This window comes from Budorcas taxicolor, chromosome 4 (assembly GCF_023091745.1).
Source record: "Budorcas taxicolor isolate Tak-1 chromosome 4, Takin1.1, whole genome shotgun sequence".
NCBI classification, from domain to species: Eukaryota; Metazoa; Chordata; class Mammalia; order Artiodactyla; family Bovidae; genus Budorcas; species Budorcas taxicolor.
In genome coordinates, this window is record NC_068913.1 from 32653660 (window position 1) to 32673826 (window position 20167).

At 46.7% G+C, this 20167-nt stretch overlaps 1 protein-coding gene across 1 annotated transcript in view; it reads right to left on the reverse strand.

Annotated features, from left to right (window-relative positions):
• Nucleotides 1-20167, reverse strand: part of CDCA7L (cell division cycle associated 7 like) — a 47389-nt gene that overhangs the window by 2817 nt on the left and 24405 nt on the right. Inside the window, exons 2-7 of the mRNA XM_052639248.1 lie at nucleotides 11129-11269; nucleotides 6977-7108; nucleotides 3282-3656; nucleotides 1966-2037; nucleotides 1644-1805; nucleotides 814-939 (exon numbers count right to left, since the gene is read on the reverse strand). Coding sequence (XP_052495208.1) covers nucleotides 814-939; nucleotides 1644-1805; nucleotides 1966-2037; nucleotides 3282-3656; nucleotides 6977-7108; nucleotides 11129-11269 — 1008 coding nt within the window. The remainder of the gene's footprint in view (nucleotides 1-813; nucleotides 940-1643; nucleotides 1806-1965; nucleotides 2038-3281; nucleotides 3657-6976; nucleotides 7109-11128; nucleotides 11270-20167) is intronic.

Consider the following 20167-nt stretch of genomic DNA (forward strand, 5'->3'; position numbering starts at 1 on the left):
TCCTCTAGAATCGGGCTCGGCTGTGTCTCTGGCCCAAACCCTGGCGCCCTCCGGTAGGCTGTGAGCTCTCAGCTCTGGGGCCAGAGAATTCTGAGGACAGCCCGAGTAGGGAGCCTGGGAGAAACGAAATGATCAGGGGGACAGAGACGGTGGGGCTGACTGAGTGATGATGGCGAACCCCCGGAGCATCACACACTCCAGCCCCGCTCCCGGCAATCTGGTTCCATCCAGGGTAAGGCCTCCTGGTTAAACAGTGATACTGTTTAAGACACTGTCCCATTATCTAAAAATGATGCAAAATACTGCAAGCCATCCTCTCCATCACCATTTAACAAACATTTAAAACATCTCCTACCTACAGAAGGTATTCTGTCAAATTTCAGTTTCTATTGGTTATATAAATATGTATGTTGTACATATACTTCCAATATGTCAATATATTACTATATGGTAAATACATTAATGCAGTGTAAATATATTTCTATTGGTTATAAAAGCATTATTTTTTTCAATGTTTAAAGCATAAGAACTATCTACTTAAAACACAACAATGACAAATGTGATTTTCCAGACTATCCCCCTGCTTGCTAACCCCCCAGAGAGACCTCTCTCCTGACGAGGATTACTGCACTAAGCCATCTCCCCTTGCCCAGTTATAGCTGCTCCAGTTCAGAGCCCACCTCTGAGCCCTGGGGAGACAGATGGCACAAGGGTCTAAGCCCAGACAGTTTACAAGCAGGCAGTTCAGATGCCGGTGCCTGGGAGTCCCCGTAAGAGTCACAGGGATGTGAATCAGCTGTTAGATTACTTTACCAGAACTTTATCATAGATTTTATCCCGAACAGTGATGGCCACATTCTCCAAGTCCTCTTCAGTGATGTCCTCCACTGGCCGAAAAGAAGACACACAGCGACGTCGGCGGTGCCCCTGGCATTTCCCCTGCAGAAAGAGCCAAAATAGAACTGGACATAAGATGCTCTGAGTGGTTAAAAAAACAAAACAGAAATAAAGTTTTCAACTCCTCAGAGCTCTAGAACCATTAATATTATCTCGGTCCCTCTTTTATCTCCCTGAAATCATTCGTGCATTTAGTCATTCACTGAGCTCCTATCCTTAGTGTCAAGCTTCCTGATGGCAAGGTGACACAGAATGACCAGTCAGAAATGCAGGGTCCCTGCCCAATGGATGCTCACCAGCTATAAACTCTGAGGACTGGGCAATGACCCACACTGAACAGCCACAAATAGGGTCCAGAGTTTCTTGTTCCTAACACACAAAGACTGGGAGTCATCCTGTACGTTCCCAAGAGCAAAACCCTGAAGCCACCTGGAGCCGTTATCACCTCCACTGGAGATGAACCTGGGGTCCTAACCACTGAGCTGCTCAGTTTAGGCACAGGACAGCCTTAACGGCTTAGAGCTTAGACCAAGTGCAAGCTCAAACCCAGGGTCCTTACCCAAGTGTGGTCACAGGAGCACCCAGGGCATCCGGGAGCTTGGCCGTCTCAGCTCCCACAGACCTACTGGGTCGGCCCCTCAGCATCCTCACCAAGCCCCAGAAGACTGTGATGAACACTCCCACATGAGGACCCCTGGCTTAGACAAAGCAGCACTGGCTCCTTAGTCATAAATTACCCCACTCACTGTCTTCCTTCTTCTGAAACTGTAGAACTCTTCTGCGAACTTGGCGGCCGACACAGTGAAGTTTTCCAGGGCGAACTTCTCGGGGGGCCGCGCGCTCCGGGCCGGGTTGGTCCGCCGTGTGACCTGCCCCTCTGAGAAGGCCCGCCTCGCGGTCTTCTTCCTCTGCAAGGAGAGCACAGACACAGGCATGCCACTGGCTGCTTTCCAGAATGAAAGCCGTCTGGCCACAGAGAGACAGAGAGAGTTTAGTGTGAGAATGAGTGAGAGTGTGTGTGTGAGAGAGAGATTACTGCAGACAGTACATACAAGATGTTCCACTTACAGAAGCTGAGTTCGGGGTTCGAACCGGGAAGAAATCAGGCATCGAGTTCAATTCCGCCAATAACTGAGCAAGCTGAATTCAGAAAAAATAGAGTCTTGCATAAATATTACTAAGTCTACTTCATCTAACAGGTTATCACAAGTCTTGGAGTTTGTAGCCACGAAAAACCTGAGTAGTTTACATAAGATCTGAAGAGTCGTTATATTTTTAACCTCACATGTAATGATTTTTATCTCCAGGGTGAGATGCTGAAATTATCAGAGGAATAAAATCTATGTCTGTTCCTTATATAAGGACCAGACACAATGAAAACTGTCCTGGAAGGATCAAGGCCTGGAGCGTAAGGTGAGAATCAGGACTGAGCCGCTAATTCACAGTGTGGCTGTGGAACCTACAACTTTGCCCGCCCGAATCAAGTGTCTTCATGTTCAAAACAGAAAATGCCCAATTAGACCATTCTGACAGTTACTGAGAGCTCCAAAACACTGATTCTTCAAGCTGGTTAATTTCTCATCAATGGAAATAATTTATGAAAATATTCCTAAAAATACCAAAACAACAGGCATTAAGTGCCAATCAAACAGATTGTATGGGTGTCACTAACAAAATCATGAAGAACACAGTTCTCATTTTAAAGATGTGGAGAGATACAATCCTAAAACTTTTCCTTAGCTAAAGACTACTATGTCTCCCAAAAGTAAAATGTATATTAAAATTTGTATTTCCTTAAGTAACTTATTAGACATATTCTAAGACTGCACACACAGCATCATTATATTATGCATTTAAAAGAAGATAAAAAGCATACCAAAATACTAAAAGTATTTGGTAGAATTATTTTTTAAATTCTGTATATATAAAAATTATGAAGTAAACTAGTTGCTGACCATATACAGAAAAACTGAATACACATGAAGATTTCACTTTGTTCCATGAATTTATAAAGTGATTCAGAACTCCCCAGGTGTTTTCATACCTAGAGGCTGAAAGCTGCCTGCCTGACCTGCACAAGTAACTGTTCTGTGGGTTTCACGACACCCCTATTTACATGTTGCTCCCTTTTGCTGAAAGAGGCCTTTCTGTCTCTAAACCACGTACATTTGCAACACAATCTGATCAACAGTAACTGGTGTGAGTCTGGGCACCGTGGAAGGTCCTGGGAGTCTCTTCCCAAACCAGAGCTAATCAGGCAATGACCGCTGTGAGTCCAGGAAAAGAGGAAGGACCCACAAAACCCAGAGTAGGCTTCCTCACAGAAGCAGCGGCAGCTGCGGGGGCGCGGCTCCAGGAGCGCGGCGGCCAGGGCGCAGACTCACCATGGCCTTGTTCTCCTTGATGTTCATGGTCCTCTTCAGCAGAGCATCCGAGCTCTCCTGGCCCTCATCCCGGGAGCCGTCCTCAGACTCAGAGGCAGAGTCCTCCCTTTCCTTCTCCTGCCTGCAGCTCGTCTTCCTTCCAAGAATCGCTTTTTTATTGTCCTGTAAACGTGACCCAGGAAACAGGGGCTCTGCAGAACCGTTCTTATCAGCATTTTTTGCCAGTTTCTTGGTGGGGAACTGAAAGGCTACTCGAAGACCAATACTGCTTCTTCTACGCCTGCTTCTTTGAGCTGTCGCCTTTTCTTCATCATCATCTTCTTCCCCACTCTCGAAAGATGCTTTACCGTCGTCACTCAAATCTGACTCCACAAGCTAATGAAAATGAGAGAAAGAACAAAGTGTCTATGGCACACCTTCACAAAGACACACACTTAAAACCACTCTATTTTAGGAAAACAGTGGATACTTGAGTGCTGCTGCTAAGTCACTTCAGTCGTGTCTGACTCTGTGCAACCCCATAGACGGCAGCCTACCAGGTTCCTCTGTCCCTGGGATTCTCCAGGCAAGAATACTGGAGAGGGTTGCCATTTCCTTCTCCAATGCATGCATGCATGCAAAGTTGCTTCAGTTGTGTCTGACTCTGTGTGACCCCATAGATGGCAGCCCACCAGGCTCCTCTGTCCCTGGGATTCTCTAGGCAAGAACACCAGAATGGGTTGCCATTTCCTTCTCCAATGCATGCATGCATGCTAAGTCACTTCACCGTGTCCGACTCTGTGTGACCCCATGGACAGCAGCCCACCAGGCTCCTCTGTCCACGGGATTCTCTAGGCAAGAGTACTGGTGTGGGTTGCCATTTCCTTCTCCAAAGCATGCATGCATGCAAAGTCACTTCAGTCATGTCTGACTCTGTGTGACCCCATGGACAGAAGCCCACCAGGCTCCTCTGTCCCTGGGATTCTCCAGGCAAGAGTACTGGAGTGGGTTGCCATTGCTTTCTCCACTTGAGTGCTTCCCCTTCCTGTTGGTCACTCCCTCTGAACTCTTCAATTAAATGCATAAGTAGTTTGTTGAGGGACAAAATCAAATAGCAGACTACTTCACACTGTGGCCCAGACACACATGCTGGCTGTGTTCTCTTCAGAGCATCAAGCTGGAAGCAAAGTGCTGACCCAGCAAGTGGGCACATCTGGGAGCCCAGCAATGTGGGAACAAAGAACAGGGTGTGCATGACCGAAGAGGTGTGTTCAGACAGAATAAGAGTGCTAAGTGAAAAACAAAATATCATTCTGCCCTAAACAGCTGCAAGAGGATTCATGAAAAAGAGAAAGAGAGGAGAGCTGACTTCATTTCAGTGAAGTGACCAAGGAGCAGGCAGATAATCCACCATCGGGGGCAGTAGGGGAACCTTGTCCCCAGGACACGCTGGGTCCTCTTTCTAGGGTAGCCCCTCCGTTTTCTGTAACCTGCAGAGCCAGGGGGTGCAATCAGGCAGACAGCCCTGCAGGCCAGGCAGCTGCAGGCATCCGCCCAGTCAGCTGAAGAAATTCGCAGTCCGTTTCAATCTCCACTCAGTGTAGGTCTCCAGTATGAAAACAACTTGGTTTTACACGGGAAAACACAGTAAGAATGGAAAGCAAGGTGACATCTCAGACGCAAAAGACTCAACGATAGCAGATGGGCTTCAATATTAAGACCCAGGTCCTGGCCTGAACACCCTTCCTTGACCACAGGCTGGACAGTGTAGCTTGGGGAACCTCTGTCAGGGGTTCCTGTAGTGAGCAGAACTTGAGACCAGCACCAGGAGGCCCGGGATTCAGTTCATGACTCTGCTTGTTCCTCAGTGACCAACCCCACTCCACATTCCAGCTGGACTCAAGTTAAAAAATAAGGCCACAGGTGCGGGAAAAAAGAGATGACATCCAGACCGTGGTGTATGTGTCGATGCACAAGAAGCCAGGCGGACTCGAGATTACGCTGGTCTGTCTGTTTTAATATCCTGCAGTTTCCACACTCGTAGCTGTGGAGCTGAGAATGGTGAGCTGGGTGAGACGCGGTCGGACGACTTCACGGAAGTGTCTCCCCAACTGGCTTTATTCATCCATCGTAATCGTCACTTAACCACCTCCACCTCTCTACCAAGGATACGGAGCAGGTTACTACAAAGAACCGAAGCAGGGAAAGCGCACACCGAACACCAGCCGGGACTCCGGCCTGAGGGCCGACGCCATAGCTGTGGAGGGGTCGCGTGTGGCCAGCTGACCCCTAGACACTGACGCAGAGTCATACCCTCAAAAGGTGGTCTCATAAAAAGGTGGTCTCACCACTCCTTACCAGGGTGGGAAGGAGGCTGGGAAGGGAGGCAACAATGCTTGTTTTCTCACTGAATTTTAAAATATGCAGGTGGACCTGCCCTGAGCTGTGAGTTTTATCAGAGTCAACGTGAACTGTCACAATTCATTCCCCAGATGTATAGATTCTGGAGAGGGGAGAGACAAAAAATGGACTTTGGGGCTAATTCGCTTTCCCATGCTGGAAACAACTTCTTTGAACACCCCGACGTTAATTAGCTAAAGACCAGAAGATCATCATCTACTCTTACGACGTGTTTAAGATCTGGAAGGACCTCAGTGTCTTGCTGGCGGGGAACTGCAGACTTGCCGGCCAGAACACATAACTTCTGTAAAGAAAGCCATGGGGCAGGGGGCTGGGGCCTACAGGCTGGCACCACCCTGTGTCGCTATTCACAGAAGAAAACCACCGTCAAGCAAGGCAGCCTACCATTAGGGCTTTCAGGCCATAAGGGCCCCGGCCAGGAAAAGACAAAGGACAAAACCACCCTCCTGATCACAGCGTATCTGACCATCTTCACAGGTTCCACACGGGAGTGGTTCCCTGGGAACTCCGTAACATGACAAGCCTTAACCTCCCTCTCCTTGACCTTGATACCACAGAAGGAAGTGGTGTGTAGATTTTTTTAGCTAAATGTATGCTACTTTTCTGTTAGGAAAAAACACTCTTATGCCTTAAAAATCCAAAGGCCATTCTTCAAAATTACCCTGACATTCAAATTCTGGTTGGCAGCAAACTGGCCTGAACATAGGGAATAAGAGGAAGAGATCAGCCAGCAAGTCTCTGGATGGCCAAGTGCTGAGGGGTTCCCTTCGGAATCAGGCAGGCCCAGGGTATCTGTATCAGTAAAAACCACAGCGTGATCCAAATCAAGAATGCACAGAGAGAACTCTCATGTTTGTACCACAGCTAAATTTCTGCCAAAGTAACTCCAAACCAAAGAACATTACTTACTGCACAACAAGAAATGACTTTCAGGAACCTGTTACTCTCAGACAGACCCTCCTCTTTTCAGAGAGAAGAGGTGCAAAACATCTGAACTAAATTCTCCGATAAGGACAGTAAGGGACACCTGAGACACACACTCCCCCCAAACTCCAAAAGTACCTGGGAAAGATAACTAGATTTTCCCTAAGAGTAAAATGGATCACTGGACCAAGAATTCACCCTGGAATAGCCAATTTTTACATTTTGCTAACTGGCTTAGAAGATGAACATGTAAGAAAAAATAAAACCTTTTCATGTGTGAAGAGACTTCTTACAAGTAACAGTACAATTCAGAAACAGAACTAAAAATACTACCACCCACACTCCCTCACGTGGGTAATTATTCCCATTACCTCTGGGTTACTATTAACATTGAGATCAGTCTGCGTAAATCCTTCAAAATCTTCCATCTCTGAGTCAGTGTCCTCTATAAAAATTCTTCTGAGCTCTTCTGTGAAGTATTTGGAATGGAAACGCACATCCTGCTAAATTGAAAACATACATACGTGTCATGGAAAAAAGGAAAAACAGAGGCCGGAGGCAACGGGAGTGACTGTTGAATGGGTACAGAGTTTCTGCCTGAGATGATGAAAACATTCCGGAAACAGACCATGGCGGAGGCCGCGAGACACTGCGAAGGTACTCAGGGCCGCTCAAGTGTCTTGCAGGCAGGACACTGGAAACTCACCTGCACTTAAAAATGGTTACGTGGTAAATCTTATGTATATTTTAACACAATCAACACACACACACATAAAATTTAGACCCACCAATTGAACAATTTCCAAAAATCAGAATGGCCACAGCCCGTGTCAGCTGGGTGACCAGGAAGGATGGATGAATTCAGTTTTTCCCTCCAGCACGGGCCATCAGAAACGTCCACTTTCACACAGAACGGGAAACATACAAGAGAAGATGACAGGAGAAAACCCAGCTTCCCCACACACTGGCTTTCCTGTCTAACAGGACCCTTCGGCTCGTCCGAGGGGAGACGGCCCTTCACACAGAGCAGGCTTCCCTGCAGGGACGGGCTTCCACAGCCCTCCCCACCCACCGATGAGCGGGCACAGTGGCTCCATCGCCCACTGCCACAGGGGACCGACAGGAGAGTGCCAGCCCTGCCACCCCCGGAAGGCCCCGTCTCTCTCATGGGAGCCAAGAGGCGCCGCCACCCCCAGGCAGCAAGTGAGCCCCAGCAGAGACGGCACACGGCTGGCTCAGGAAGGACATTTAACTTCTATCTTTTGAACTCACAGAAGTAAGTGGCAAACTTGAAAGAAAGGAGGGGGAAAGAATGAATTTCGGGACAGAATGGGGGCCCACAAACCAGCCTCCTCCAAGCGGGCAGCCAAGCCTGGAGCCCGCGTCCCCAGCTGCCGCTAGCGCCGCTCCCCCACAGCCAGTATAGCAGCGACCCCCCGTCACACCACTCGGCTGGAGAATCTCTCCCCCCGCCGCCTTCCCCCTGGCTTTAATTACATACTTATCCGAGCTCAGATAATCTCTGGAGAAAAATAGACATAATAGATGAGTGAGAAAAACTTCCAGGGGGACAGAGAAAGAAATGCCTATATCCAGCATTTTTTTTAAGCTTAAAAATGTCTCCTATGAATTATTATGGGTAATTGGAGTGAGTGTGCTGAGCTAAATTATTTTGTTCCTTTGTTGATAGCTGTGGTGCAGCTGCTTAAAAAAAAAAAATCACCACAAAAAAGAAGTTTCTTTAAAGTGAAATTCAAATTGTGTTTCGGGGAGACCAGCATCAGAACTTGCTGCATGGACTGTGTGCAAGCTCACGTGGCTTCTCTCTGGGGGTTAGAACGGATGGGATCGGGAGCCCGTGCGGTGGGGGCAGGGAACCACAGGCCAGGGTTTATCATGAAGGAAGAACGGTGCTTGTGGCGGGCTCCCAAGGAAACCCACCACCTCCGAGGGCAGGAAACACCTGGCCCAAGGGCCCGGGGCTGCTGCACAGGCTCCCGTGGGCTACGGGGCCCTGCGCGCCTTCACTGCCTATCAAACGTCCCAAGCGGTCACGCCTGGGGACAGCAGTTCCCACCCAGTCCTCTGGCTCCTTCTGTGCTGACCTCAGCCAGGGCGAGGTCAGGACTTAGGTGGCCAGTTCTGAGGGAGAAAACCAGCTCGGCTGCAGTCCTAAACCAAGGCTCCTGCTTTCCCAGGGTGTGAAACCTGTCTTCAGTGAGGGTTTGTACAAAGCAAACATCCACTCCACATGGCCTCCTGTGTTGCTGGTTACAACCTTTACACAGCTCTCTGCTCTCCGAAAACTGGCTGTTATCTTTAAAAATCAGTAGCAGGCAATATGTTATGGGCCTGGCTGACCTGTATCTACCATGAACAAAATGTAAGCAAATGACAGATCAGAAGAGGAGCTAACAGAACGGTGATGTTTTCCTCCTCTGAAGCTCACGGAACAGGAAGTAACAGGCTGGAAACTGATGGCAGCTGAGCCGGTCAGACATAGAGCATGAAGACCAGGATCCTTTGTCCCTGGGCGCTGCATGCAGGAAACCAGAGGAAAAGGATCTGATCTAGGGAAGCTGGAAAGACGGTTCAAATGTGAGCCTCTTCCATCAAGGAGCTTACCACTTGGTAAGGGAGCTGGACAAGTCCCCAGGTCACCATAGCGAGGATCAGCATTGTAAGGGAGACACAGCACCACGGTGCAGAGAAAGTAAGAAAATCCACTGAGACTTCACAGAGGCAGCAGCGTCTGACCTGGATCTGAACTGGGGTCGAGGCTAGAAAAGCGCTGGGAGCGCGGAGGCAGGATGAGGAGCCAGGGGAGCGCACAGGGGGTAGGAGGGTGCGTGCGGAGGGGCGTGCGGAGGGGCGGCTACCGCAGCTGAGCCCGCGGGTGGGAGATGGGGAAGCCCCAGGGCTGAGAAGTGGGGCTCTGAGACAGGAGACATCGTAGCCCAGTCACTTCCCAGATGTGGGGACTTGTCCATCTCTCACCTCCCCACGCTTCAGCTTCATCACCTGTGAAACTGAACAGTACCTGCACGTTCCCAGGGAGGCACACGAATTCAGTGTACTTGACATGAAAGCATGTCGTCCTGGGCCACAGAAGGCACGAGGAGAGGGTGGGCTGGGGAGCCCTGGGGCAGGCGTGACTGAAGCAGGAGCTGCCGCTCTGTTCCTTGATGCCCGCTGCCCACCACCCTCACGCTCGCACCGTCCACGTGGCCCCCGCTGCTCCGGGCGCGGGGGTGGACCCAGCAGGCCGCCCTCACTGCCTGAGCGCCCTCAAACGGAGGGACTGGCGAGTTCTGAACGAGGGAGCACGGTGACCAGAGCTCAGCTGAAGGACCATGAGGACCACGACGGCTGAAGAGAGGAGGGCAGGGGAGGGAGGAGGTGAGGAGCGTGGAAGGCGCTCAACATCCTGACAAGATGGGCGAGCAGCGGGACGGGCCAAGAGCTCCAAAGACAGAGGTAAAAGATAAAAGCGCCGCAGACAGACCACCAGGCAGCGGGAAATGGTAAGTTTCCTATCTCCCTTGAACAATGAAGATGGATCCTAGCGGCTATCAGAAGTGCATCTGGGGCTGGAGAGAAAAGCCACGCCGTGAACAACAGGAGGCAACGGCTGAGACCAGGCCGAAGTGGAAGGTCTGAGGACGAAACTGTGGAGAAGAGCCACATGCGGGGGCAGGAAGTGGAAGGGAGGCCCACCAAGAACAGAAGGTGTAGCAGAGAGACCCAGGGCAGCGGAAGCAGGTGCTGAGGGGGCCACGCGCTGCAGAGGCATCAAGTAAGCTGAGGGCCCCACAAACGGCCACGACACGGGGCTTCACTGCATAATTAGCTGCCCCCTCCACTTGCGCCCCGTAGAAGCTGGGTGGATTTAACTCACTGCCTGTGAGGAGAGGCCGTGGTCGAGGGAGAAGGAGGAATTCTGAGTGCCGTTATGAACTCAGAAGAAAACGCCGCACAAGGCTGCATACTGCGGCCACACTCAATTACTGTCACAACACAAACCTTCAGGAATCTACCTCTCTGAGAACTGTAATCTGTGCCAACCACAGATCAAAGGAATTAATGAAGAATTGTGCTTCTGCCAGCAATTCCAGGAGAGAGGTGCAGATGGAGCCACATCGCAGGGGCACCGAGGCACAGGGGCACCGAGGCGCACGGGCACCACACACTCCCATGGGACCTGCCTGCCCCCACCAGCGGGGTGGAGGCACTCCCAGCACGGCCTCACCAAAGGCTGCGGTCCCAAGGGGGCAAACAGTGGATCTGATCGTGTGAGGGCGTTCACTGGGGAGAAAGAACCTTGGACATAGGAAGGACTGAACCAGCAAAGTTGAGCGAGGCACCCTCACCAGATTCTTGAAACGTGAAGGGACTAATGATAAAATAGGATGCTCAACAATTAACTGATACCACCAACTGCAGACCATGTTCATATAAAACAATATCCAAACCAAGATCCAGGCTTCCAGACAAATACATGCCTTGGAAGGAGGCACCCATACCTGCTTCCCTGACTCCAGTGAGTCAAAACTATCACAGCTCTCCTCGGATGAGAGGGTTTCCATGGGAACATCATCTCGGAAACCAACAAACTCTTCATCATCACTGGGGGCGTTAAAGATGTCAGCCACTTCCTTAGGGATCTGTTTTGAATTGGAAAAAGAAGGAGAACAAAATCAGGGACTGCTATCATCACTTAGGGAAATTTTCTACAGGAGCAGGAATTACCATCCCATGACTTCATCCATCGGCCATGGCTGTTCATAAGACCCCAATAACCATGAGCAAAATGTGCCTCAACTGACACCTCGTGGCAACCAGGGAAGGGGTAGAAAAGAAGAAGAGTTTTTCTCTTCAAATTCTAGAGCTATATCCCATCTTACATGGAATGTCAAGGCCATACGTATTTAGATAAAAGGCATTTTTCTCTAGACAAAAAATAAGAACATTCTTCCCTACAGTGGATTTGTCTTTAAATGTCATCCATGTAAAAAAATAATATTCCCTATCACTAAGCTCCTCTTTTCTTAGTTTCCACCTATAGCTATTTATTTTTTCTTTTCTTTGTCATATGAAAGCTTATACAATGAAATAAAAATTTCTTTTCTATATTCTGAATCAATTTAGGTAGTTGAGAATTAATTCTATTAAACACTATTACAGGCAATTATTCCCAGAGAGAATGTTGTCAGCACACTTAATCTAACAAACATGTATTTGCTGAGAGTTCATTTTTATATGTTGACTACCTTTTTATATGTTGACTACCTCTTTGTTCCCAGATATGTTGAAAAAGTTCAAATGCACAGAAAGGTCAAAGAATAGTACAAACATTTGTATATGCTTCACCTAGAATCCCCACTTGCTTTTTTTTTCTCTCTCTCTCAACAAATATTAGCTTGAACCTTAGGCATCTGCTGATATTTGAATGTTTCCAACCTAGGAAAACAGTGATTTAATGAGGCAACCTAATTCACATATGTTTCAAGTAATTTGCAGACATCATACAATTCACCCTAAAATACTTCAGTACACATCTCCCAAGAATAAGGGCTTTCTCCTACAGAATCACACAATCATAATCTTACCCAAAATAATACTTATTCAATAATATAGTTTATGATTTTCAGTTATATCTTTCATAACTTTTTAAGGGCAAAAGGGATCCACTCAAGCAAGGATCACTCATTGCATTTGACGGTACTCTTATGACACTATTTTTTGTTGCTTTTCGTAACACGGACGTTTTTTAAACAACCCAAGAAAACTGCTTTGTAGAATATCACACATTCTGAGCTTATCTGATTGTTTTCTGATAGATTCAAGTTAAATATTACTGGCGCCAATTCTATACAGAGGACATGTGTTTCTCAATGCCTTGTATTAAGAGGTGCAAAACGTCAAGCTGCTGCTGCTGCTGCTGCTGCTGCTAATCGCCTCAGTCGTGTCCCACTCTGTGCGACCCCATGGACGGCAGCCCAGCAGGCTCCGCTGTCCCTGGGATTCTCCAGGCAAGAACACTGGGTGGGTTGCCATTTCCTTCTCCAATGCATGAAAGTGAAAAGTGAAAGTGAAGTTGCTCAGTCGGACGGCAGCCCACCAGGCTCCCCCGTCCCTGGGATTCTCCAGGCAAGAACACTGGAGTGGGTTGCCACTGCCTTCTCCAATGAGGAGGAGTCAGTCAGACTCAAGATGCTTCTTTGGGGCCAGACTACTTTGTGGGCAGTGCTGTGCTCTGCAGGTAGCCCATGACACCTGGTTTTGTCTTTGGTGCTGATGCTGCTTATCACCAAGTTAAAGTGGGGTCTGCCAGATTTCTTCTTAGCATAAGCGTCTTTACAGCCCTTGGTACTTAATAAGTAATAACTAGGGTGACATTTGACACTCTGTGACTATCCATTCTCCCTGAGAGCAGTTTCAGTATCAGTTGTTAACTTTCACCTGAATCAATTACCACTTCAGGGGTTACACAATGATTCTCAAATATTAATACTATTCCTCTTTCATATATTAGGTGGCATTCTCCTGCAATGTAATATTCTCTCTCTTCCGGTCTGTCCCTCTCTGCCTCCCTCCCAGGTAGTTTCGTGGACTTTTTTAAAGTCAGTGTGTAATTATTACTCATTACTGTTTCATCATTCTTTCTCATGCTCGAATTGTCCCAAATTCAGCCATGAGCAGCTCCTTCAAGCCAAACTCTGTGTCATTTTGACACAACCCTAATAGACTCTGAGCACCTCCTTGCTCTCTGACACAACAAGCATGCCAAGCTAGCCTTGTACTTGCCTCAGACCTTCAATCAGCCATTTCTCCAAGGAGCCCGGGCATTTAGAAATTAAGCTCTGAGACTTAGGTGTGCTCTTTGCTAGTGGAGTATCATTGCTTTGACTGGACAGAGCAAGGTGGTGGTGGTTTAGTCGCTCAGTGGTGTCTGACTCTTTTTGGCCCCATGGACTATAAGTCCACCAGGCTCAGGCTCCTCTGTCCATGGGATTTCCCAGGTAAGAATACTCGAGTGGGTTGCCATTTCCTTCTCCAAGGGAATCTTCCCCACCCAGAGATCGAAGCCAGGTCTCCTGTGTTGCACCCAGATTATTTACCAACGGAGCCAATAGGGAAGGCAGAACAGAGCAAAGGTGTCATAAATACCTTCCATCTAAGTCCAATGTGACATCTTGAATTCATACCCAGCATGACAGGATTCTTGCTCATTTCCCTCAGCCCAGTAGTATCTCCCTCCCCACAGTGAAAACCCCAATTCCCGGTACTTCTCATAGACCTACCCACTTGCTCTATCCACAAGACACACACAACAGTTTCAGACATCCCACCAACACAGCTACCAACACCACTGACAACAGCAATCATTCAAGCTCAAGACTTCTTTGGAACGCTTGCTATCCTCAGGACAGTCCTGCTAGCTCCCAGGTCTCTTCCCTGAGATAACCGGACCACGGCTGTACTTGGGCATGAAAGGTACTTCATGCATGCCTCACATGTCATCATGCGTTACATAAGAGAGATGCCCGCCCTCAGGGTCGAGGTTTTAATAAAATAATCTTTACTGCTACAAGAAGACATGCTTACGGGAAACACGGTTTAACATTGGTGGCATGGAGATGAAGAAAGAGATGGCCATTAACTAGTACAGTTTGAAGTCGCTGCCTTCATTCGTGCTAAGGACAAGCAGTTTTCCCCGCCTTTGCTTTTGCACCATTAGTGCAAATATTGACACAGCAAAAAAGAGGCAAAAAGTGTCTTAATATTATTATGACGATAACTCTGTCCTCATGGAACCCTGAGAAGGTTTCAGGGTTCCCCCACACCGCCCTTTCAATAACAGCTGCACTAGCATAAGCAGACGTGTAAAACATACACAGACCTGTGTATTCGAAAGTTTCCCGAATTCTTTGGATCCTTTTTTTCTGTGCGTTGAATTAATTTAACAGTCAGGTTCATCTGAGAGATCACTAATCCCTAACTGCTCCTTTTTATCATGATTTTAATGCCTCCTGTGTAACAATGATTAGACGGCCAATGGTTCAACCAAAGGAAGTTTAACACTTGGCTTCCAGAGAACACAAATCCAGACTCCGAATACAAGATTAATGATGTCAGACAGTTAATTACAAACCATCTAATGAAATCACTTCAAGAGACAGACACTTACAGAATTAGAGTTCCACGAACAATAGGAAAAATGCTGTTAATATTTATGCTAAGATGCTCCTAAAAAAAGAGAGAGCCTACATCTGAGACGATTCTTGGGAGAACAATTAAAACTCCTCCTCCTTGTAAGAAGGTGAACTTAACAGTGTTTAGCTCCTTTGTCTTCTCAAAGACATGTTTTACTGTTGTTTAGTCATCAGAACCAAAACAACCAAGAAAATACTCTCAGCAGAGAAACACAGATGGTACTTACGGAAGTATGTTAGGCTTTACATAACAGCCATTGAGTTCAGTCCCTTAAGTGGCACTTTTTGACTTATCATCATTCTATGAATCAAAAAACCCTGCTGGCCCAGAAGCCTGCTTTGACATAAAGAGTTAAGAAGAAGGAGCACCCAATGAATGGCTTACGGGAGACACGTATAAGGAGTGGAGATGCTGCTGATATAAACAAACTGCATCCACAGTCAATCGCACTAGCCCAGGGCCACCGTCACAGCCGCCACTGCGGTGGGCTGTGTCTGCCTTGCTCCTCCTCCTGCATCTGCTCCAGGGGTGCCCAGAGCAAGGCTGTGATTACCCATGAGGGCCAGAAGCAAAGAACACACTTTCTAAAGAGCAGAGCACTACACACTCTTGGGGCATGCAGGGCTCTTCGTTTCTTGCTCCCCAACTTCAAAAGGCATTAAGAGAAGCATTTCAGACAGTCATAAGCCCCGGGATTTAACACAAGTCTGTAAAATATCCAAGTGTCTTCAGTGCAACAAACTAACAGAGGCAACCAAGGCAGCAAGGATCACATGTGAGGGACCCAAAGGAGCTGATGAAGGAGGATTCTCAGGGACATGCCTCTAATGTGAGACCAGCTACACAGGTCAGCACTGCAGGCCCCAGGATTTGTCACTCCCCCGTTCCACTCGGCAGTGAGCCATTCATCAGCTATTATGTACCCTGGACAGAGCACACAGACCTTTCCCCAAAGCTTCTGTTCCACCTGATTACCATGCCAATCAAAAGACACATCAAAACTTACCAAAAATATAAAAGCAAAAAACTGACAACATTACATATTCCCAACTAGTGTGTTATACTTACAGTAGTCGATCTTGCATCATATTAGGATAAATGCAGTCTAGCCAACCAGAAAGGAAGCAAAATTCTTTTCAAAAGTGAAGAGACTTATATTCATAGCTCTGTGACCTGGAATAGGTTGTGTGACTCCGAGCCTCAGAAGTCTCAGCTGCAAAGAGTAACAAAAGATGCTATTCTGCGTATTTACGGTTCAGATGGTAGAGAATCCACCTGCCAATGCAGGAGACCATGGTTCGATCCCTGGGTTGGAAAGATCCCCTGGAGAAGGGAATGGCAACTCACTCCAGTATTCCTGCTTGGAGAATTCCTATGGATGGAGGACCCTGGAGGGCTACAGTCCATGGGGTGGCAGAGAGTCAAACATAACTGAGCGATTAAACAACAAAATTTTTAAAAAACAGCCATTTTTTCCCTTTCCTTTCATATACACTGTATGTATCTGTTCACTCTGTCCCTGTTGAGATAACAATGTATCCTCAAAGGTCAACTGGGGGCCCCTAGATTCAATTCTGTGACGGGAACAAAGACACTAGGATGGAGTTCTCAGCGCCTGACATGGGCCTGGCCTAAAGCAGGTCATCAATAAATCCTCGCAAACATCTGATCTTGTAGGCATTTCCCCAGGGAACGTGTGTTTCCTAGGAAAGGTGCACGGGGTCAAAAGATGCAAGCTGCCACCTTTTTATCCAAGAGGAATTAGAAACTTTCTCCCAGAATTTCTGAGCACCTACATACAAAGTAGTCCCGTTCACTGCACCTCTTCAGAAACGACTTGCAGACTTCACTCACTTGCCTTGCAAACTACCTTGGGGCTCATCTCTGGGAACAAAGAACTCAAACTCAACAGGCTTTGGAACCAAGCAGGCGGGAAATGACCAGCAGCTCAGGGAAAGGCTGCGCGGCACAGTGCTGACTCAAGTCCAGGAAGGATGGTCACTCCCGCACCCCAGCAGAGCAAAGCCACCAAGTCGTGGGGCTCCAGTATGCGCAACCTTCAACCTCCCCAGAGAACTGAGGAATCTTTAGTCTTGGTGAGAAATCTCTCAGGTATAAAGTGTCAGCTTCCAATTCTAAGGACCCAAGATTTACAGGCTGGATCTAAACTCATTCAGGGAAGGCACGTGGCAGAACTCATGGTGCTTTGCGGAAAGCCAAGGACATTTTAAAAGTCAAAATTTCAAATGTTACTGACAATCTCTCTAACTAGTGCCTGGCAGTGGAAGTACTGGACACCACAGTGTTAAGAAAATTAAAAGAAAAACTTTAAATTAAAAATAGCCCTCTCCTGGGACTTCCTTGGTGGCCCAGCAGTTAAGAGTCCACCTACCAATGCAGGAAACACAGGTTCCGTCTCTGGTCCAGGAAGATCCCACATGTCGAGGAGCAGCTACGCCTGTACACCCTAGAGTCAACGCTCCAGAGCAAGAGAAGCCACTGCAATGAGAAGCTCACAGACCCCAACTGGAGAGAAGTCCCTGCTCATCACAATTGGAGAAAGCCTGTGTGCAACAGCGAAGACCCCGTGCAGCCAAAAACTAATGTAAAAATATTGTAGAGAAAAATGACCCTTTCCTTGTTCACAGTAGTACTATTCTCAAAAGCTACAAAGCAAAGGCAATCCAAGTGTCCATCAACAGATGGATAAACAAGACGTCATAAACACACACAGTGGAATAAACAAGATGTCATAAACACACACAGTGGAATATTGTAAACTCTTATAAATACTGAATCATTGCACTGCACCCCTTGAAAGTAACACTGTTATAGGTCAATTAAACCTCAGTAAAATAGAAACAACAACAACAACAAAAAGCACACCAGAGGCCTGGTATTCTGCATCTCTAACAAGCTCCCATGCTCTGGTCTGCAGAACATGCTTTGAGTATAAAAGGTCCAGTTCATTTTCTGTTCCAGCCTTAAGGGATGTGACTTTTCCTATTTCACAACAGCTACTCTTGTATGAATTTTAACCTCCTTCCTACAGGCAGGTAATCCTCATGGCACACTCTGGATCTTGCTGGCATCTGTCTTTCTCACCCTGCCCCACCCCAGCAGCAAGAATAGAGTTATGCATACTCAGAGGTCCTCGATAAATATGAGTAACTGATAAGCAGCATCAACAAATTCATAGAAATAAAGAAATTTTAAGATGGGGTAACATTTTCTAAATCAAGACTTTTCTGCATCTCAAGGATATTTAAATTTATTCTTTCTGGATTAAAACACCAAAAAACACCACCCAGTCAGGAGAAACATATTTATCATCTATTAGTTTTTGAAGGAAAAGAAACTGAGATTCTCTTTAAAGCCAATTTACTGGAGACCTAATTTTTATGAAGCGTCAGGAACTGTTTCTTTTTCTGGGAACACTAGTATGTATTTCACCTGGAAACAAGATTCATTTTAAGCCCTAAGGAGCAGTACAAAAGAAATGTGTGTGTGTGCTACTACAGTCTTATTCTGAAAAACTGTTCTGAAAGTAATTTTGATAGCAAGGACAGCAGAATTTGTAGGGTCTACTATCTTGCATCTGTGTAAGGAGAGCCTTTACACAGAGGAAAGCATTCCTTCAAGCCTCCACAAAGGGTGCCGTTTCATATCACTGCTCCATAAACAATGCCATTTCCTTAAATCTCTTATGATTAAATCAGTTTGTTCATAAGAAGTGTACATGCTATGCACTATTTACACGACTCAATGTGGATCAGACCTACAAATAACAACTAAAACAGTAACACTTCTACTGTTTCACAAAGGAGAAATCATTGTGACCTTGGGTTCTTAGATAACACACCAAGTACAATACAGATTTTCTAAATGTATAAACTAGACAATTTAAATTAAGAGTGTCTCCTCTTCAATAAACACTCTAAAGGGAATGAAAAGCCAACAGGAGAAAATGCCTGCAAATCATTCATCTGATAAAGGACCTATACTCAGAATATATATAGAACTCTCAAGAACTTAACAATATAAACAAATAACCCAATTTAAAAACACACAAAAGAGGTGAGCAGACATTTCACCAAAGATAAATGGATGGCAGATAAGCACAAGAAAAGACATCCACAGTCATTACAAAAATGCAAATTAAAACTACAGTGAGATATAACTATCTACCTATCAGAAATTCAGTTCAGTTCAGTCAGTCATGTCTGACTCTTTGCGATCCCATGGACTGCAACATGCCAGGCTTCCCTGTCCATCTCTAACTCCTGGAGCTTGCTCAAACTCATGTCCATCCAGTCGGTGATGCCACCCAACCACCTCAACCTGTTGTTTTCTTCTCCTCCTGCCCTCAATCTTTCCAACATCCGAGTCTTTTCAAATGAGTCAGCTCTTCACATCAGGTGGCCAAAGTATTGGAGTTTCAGCTTCAGCATCAGTTCTTCCAGTGAACACCCAGGACTGATCTCCTTTGGATGGACTGGTTGGATCTCCTTGCAGTCCAAGGGATTCTCAAGAGTCTACTCCAACACCACAGTTCAAAAGCATCAATTCTTGGGCGCTCAGCTTTCTTAATGGTCCAACTCTCACATCCACACATGACCACTGGAAAAACCTTAGCTTTGAAAACCTGACAATACCAAGGGCTAACAAGGATGTGGGGCAACTGGCACTTTCATGAACTGTTGGCAGAAATGCAAAATCACATGGCCACTTTGGAAAACCATTTGGAAGTTTCTTATAAAGTTAAATATACACTCAGCACATGATCCCACAACCCTGCTCCTAGGTGTCACCCAAGTAAAACGAAAGTTATGTTCACACAAAACTTACAGTTAGCAGTTTTATTCTCAAACCAACAAACAATCCAAGTCAACTAGAGAGTGGATAAACAAACCGTGAAACAACCACACCACAGGACTTAACTCAGCAAAAAAAAATAATAATAAATTAGTGATAAACACAACACCACCACGAGTAAATCTCCTTACTCTGCCAAGTGAAAAAGACTGCACATTGTCTGAACACACCTAAGTAACATTTCGGAAAAGGCAAAAATATCGAGGAAAAAACATCAGGACTCAAGATGGTGGGGGAGTAGAAGGACGTGGAGTTCACCTCTCCACACAAGGCACCAAGCACACATCTACAAATGGAACAATTCTCACAGAACACCGGCTGAACGCCAGCAGAGACCTCAGGTACCTAAAATGACAAAAAAGACCCCCATGTAACTAGCTATGCAAATCACAAACTGATACCCCATAATTGGGTGACCTGCAACTGGCTTCATAAACTCAGCACCTACAGAACATTTTCTAAAAGGACAA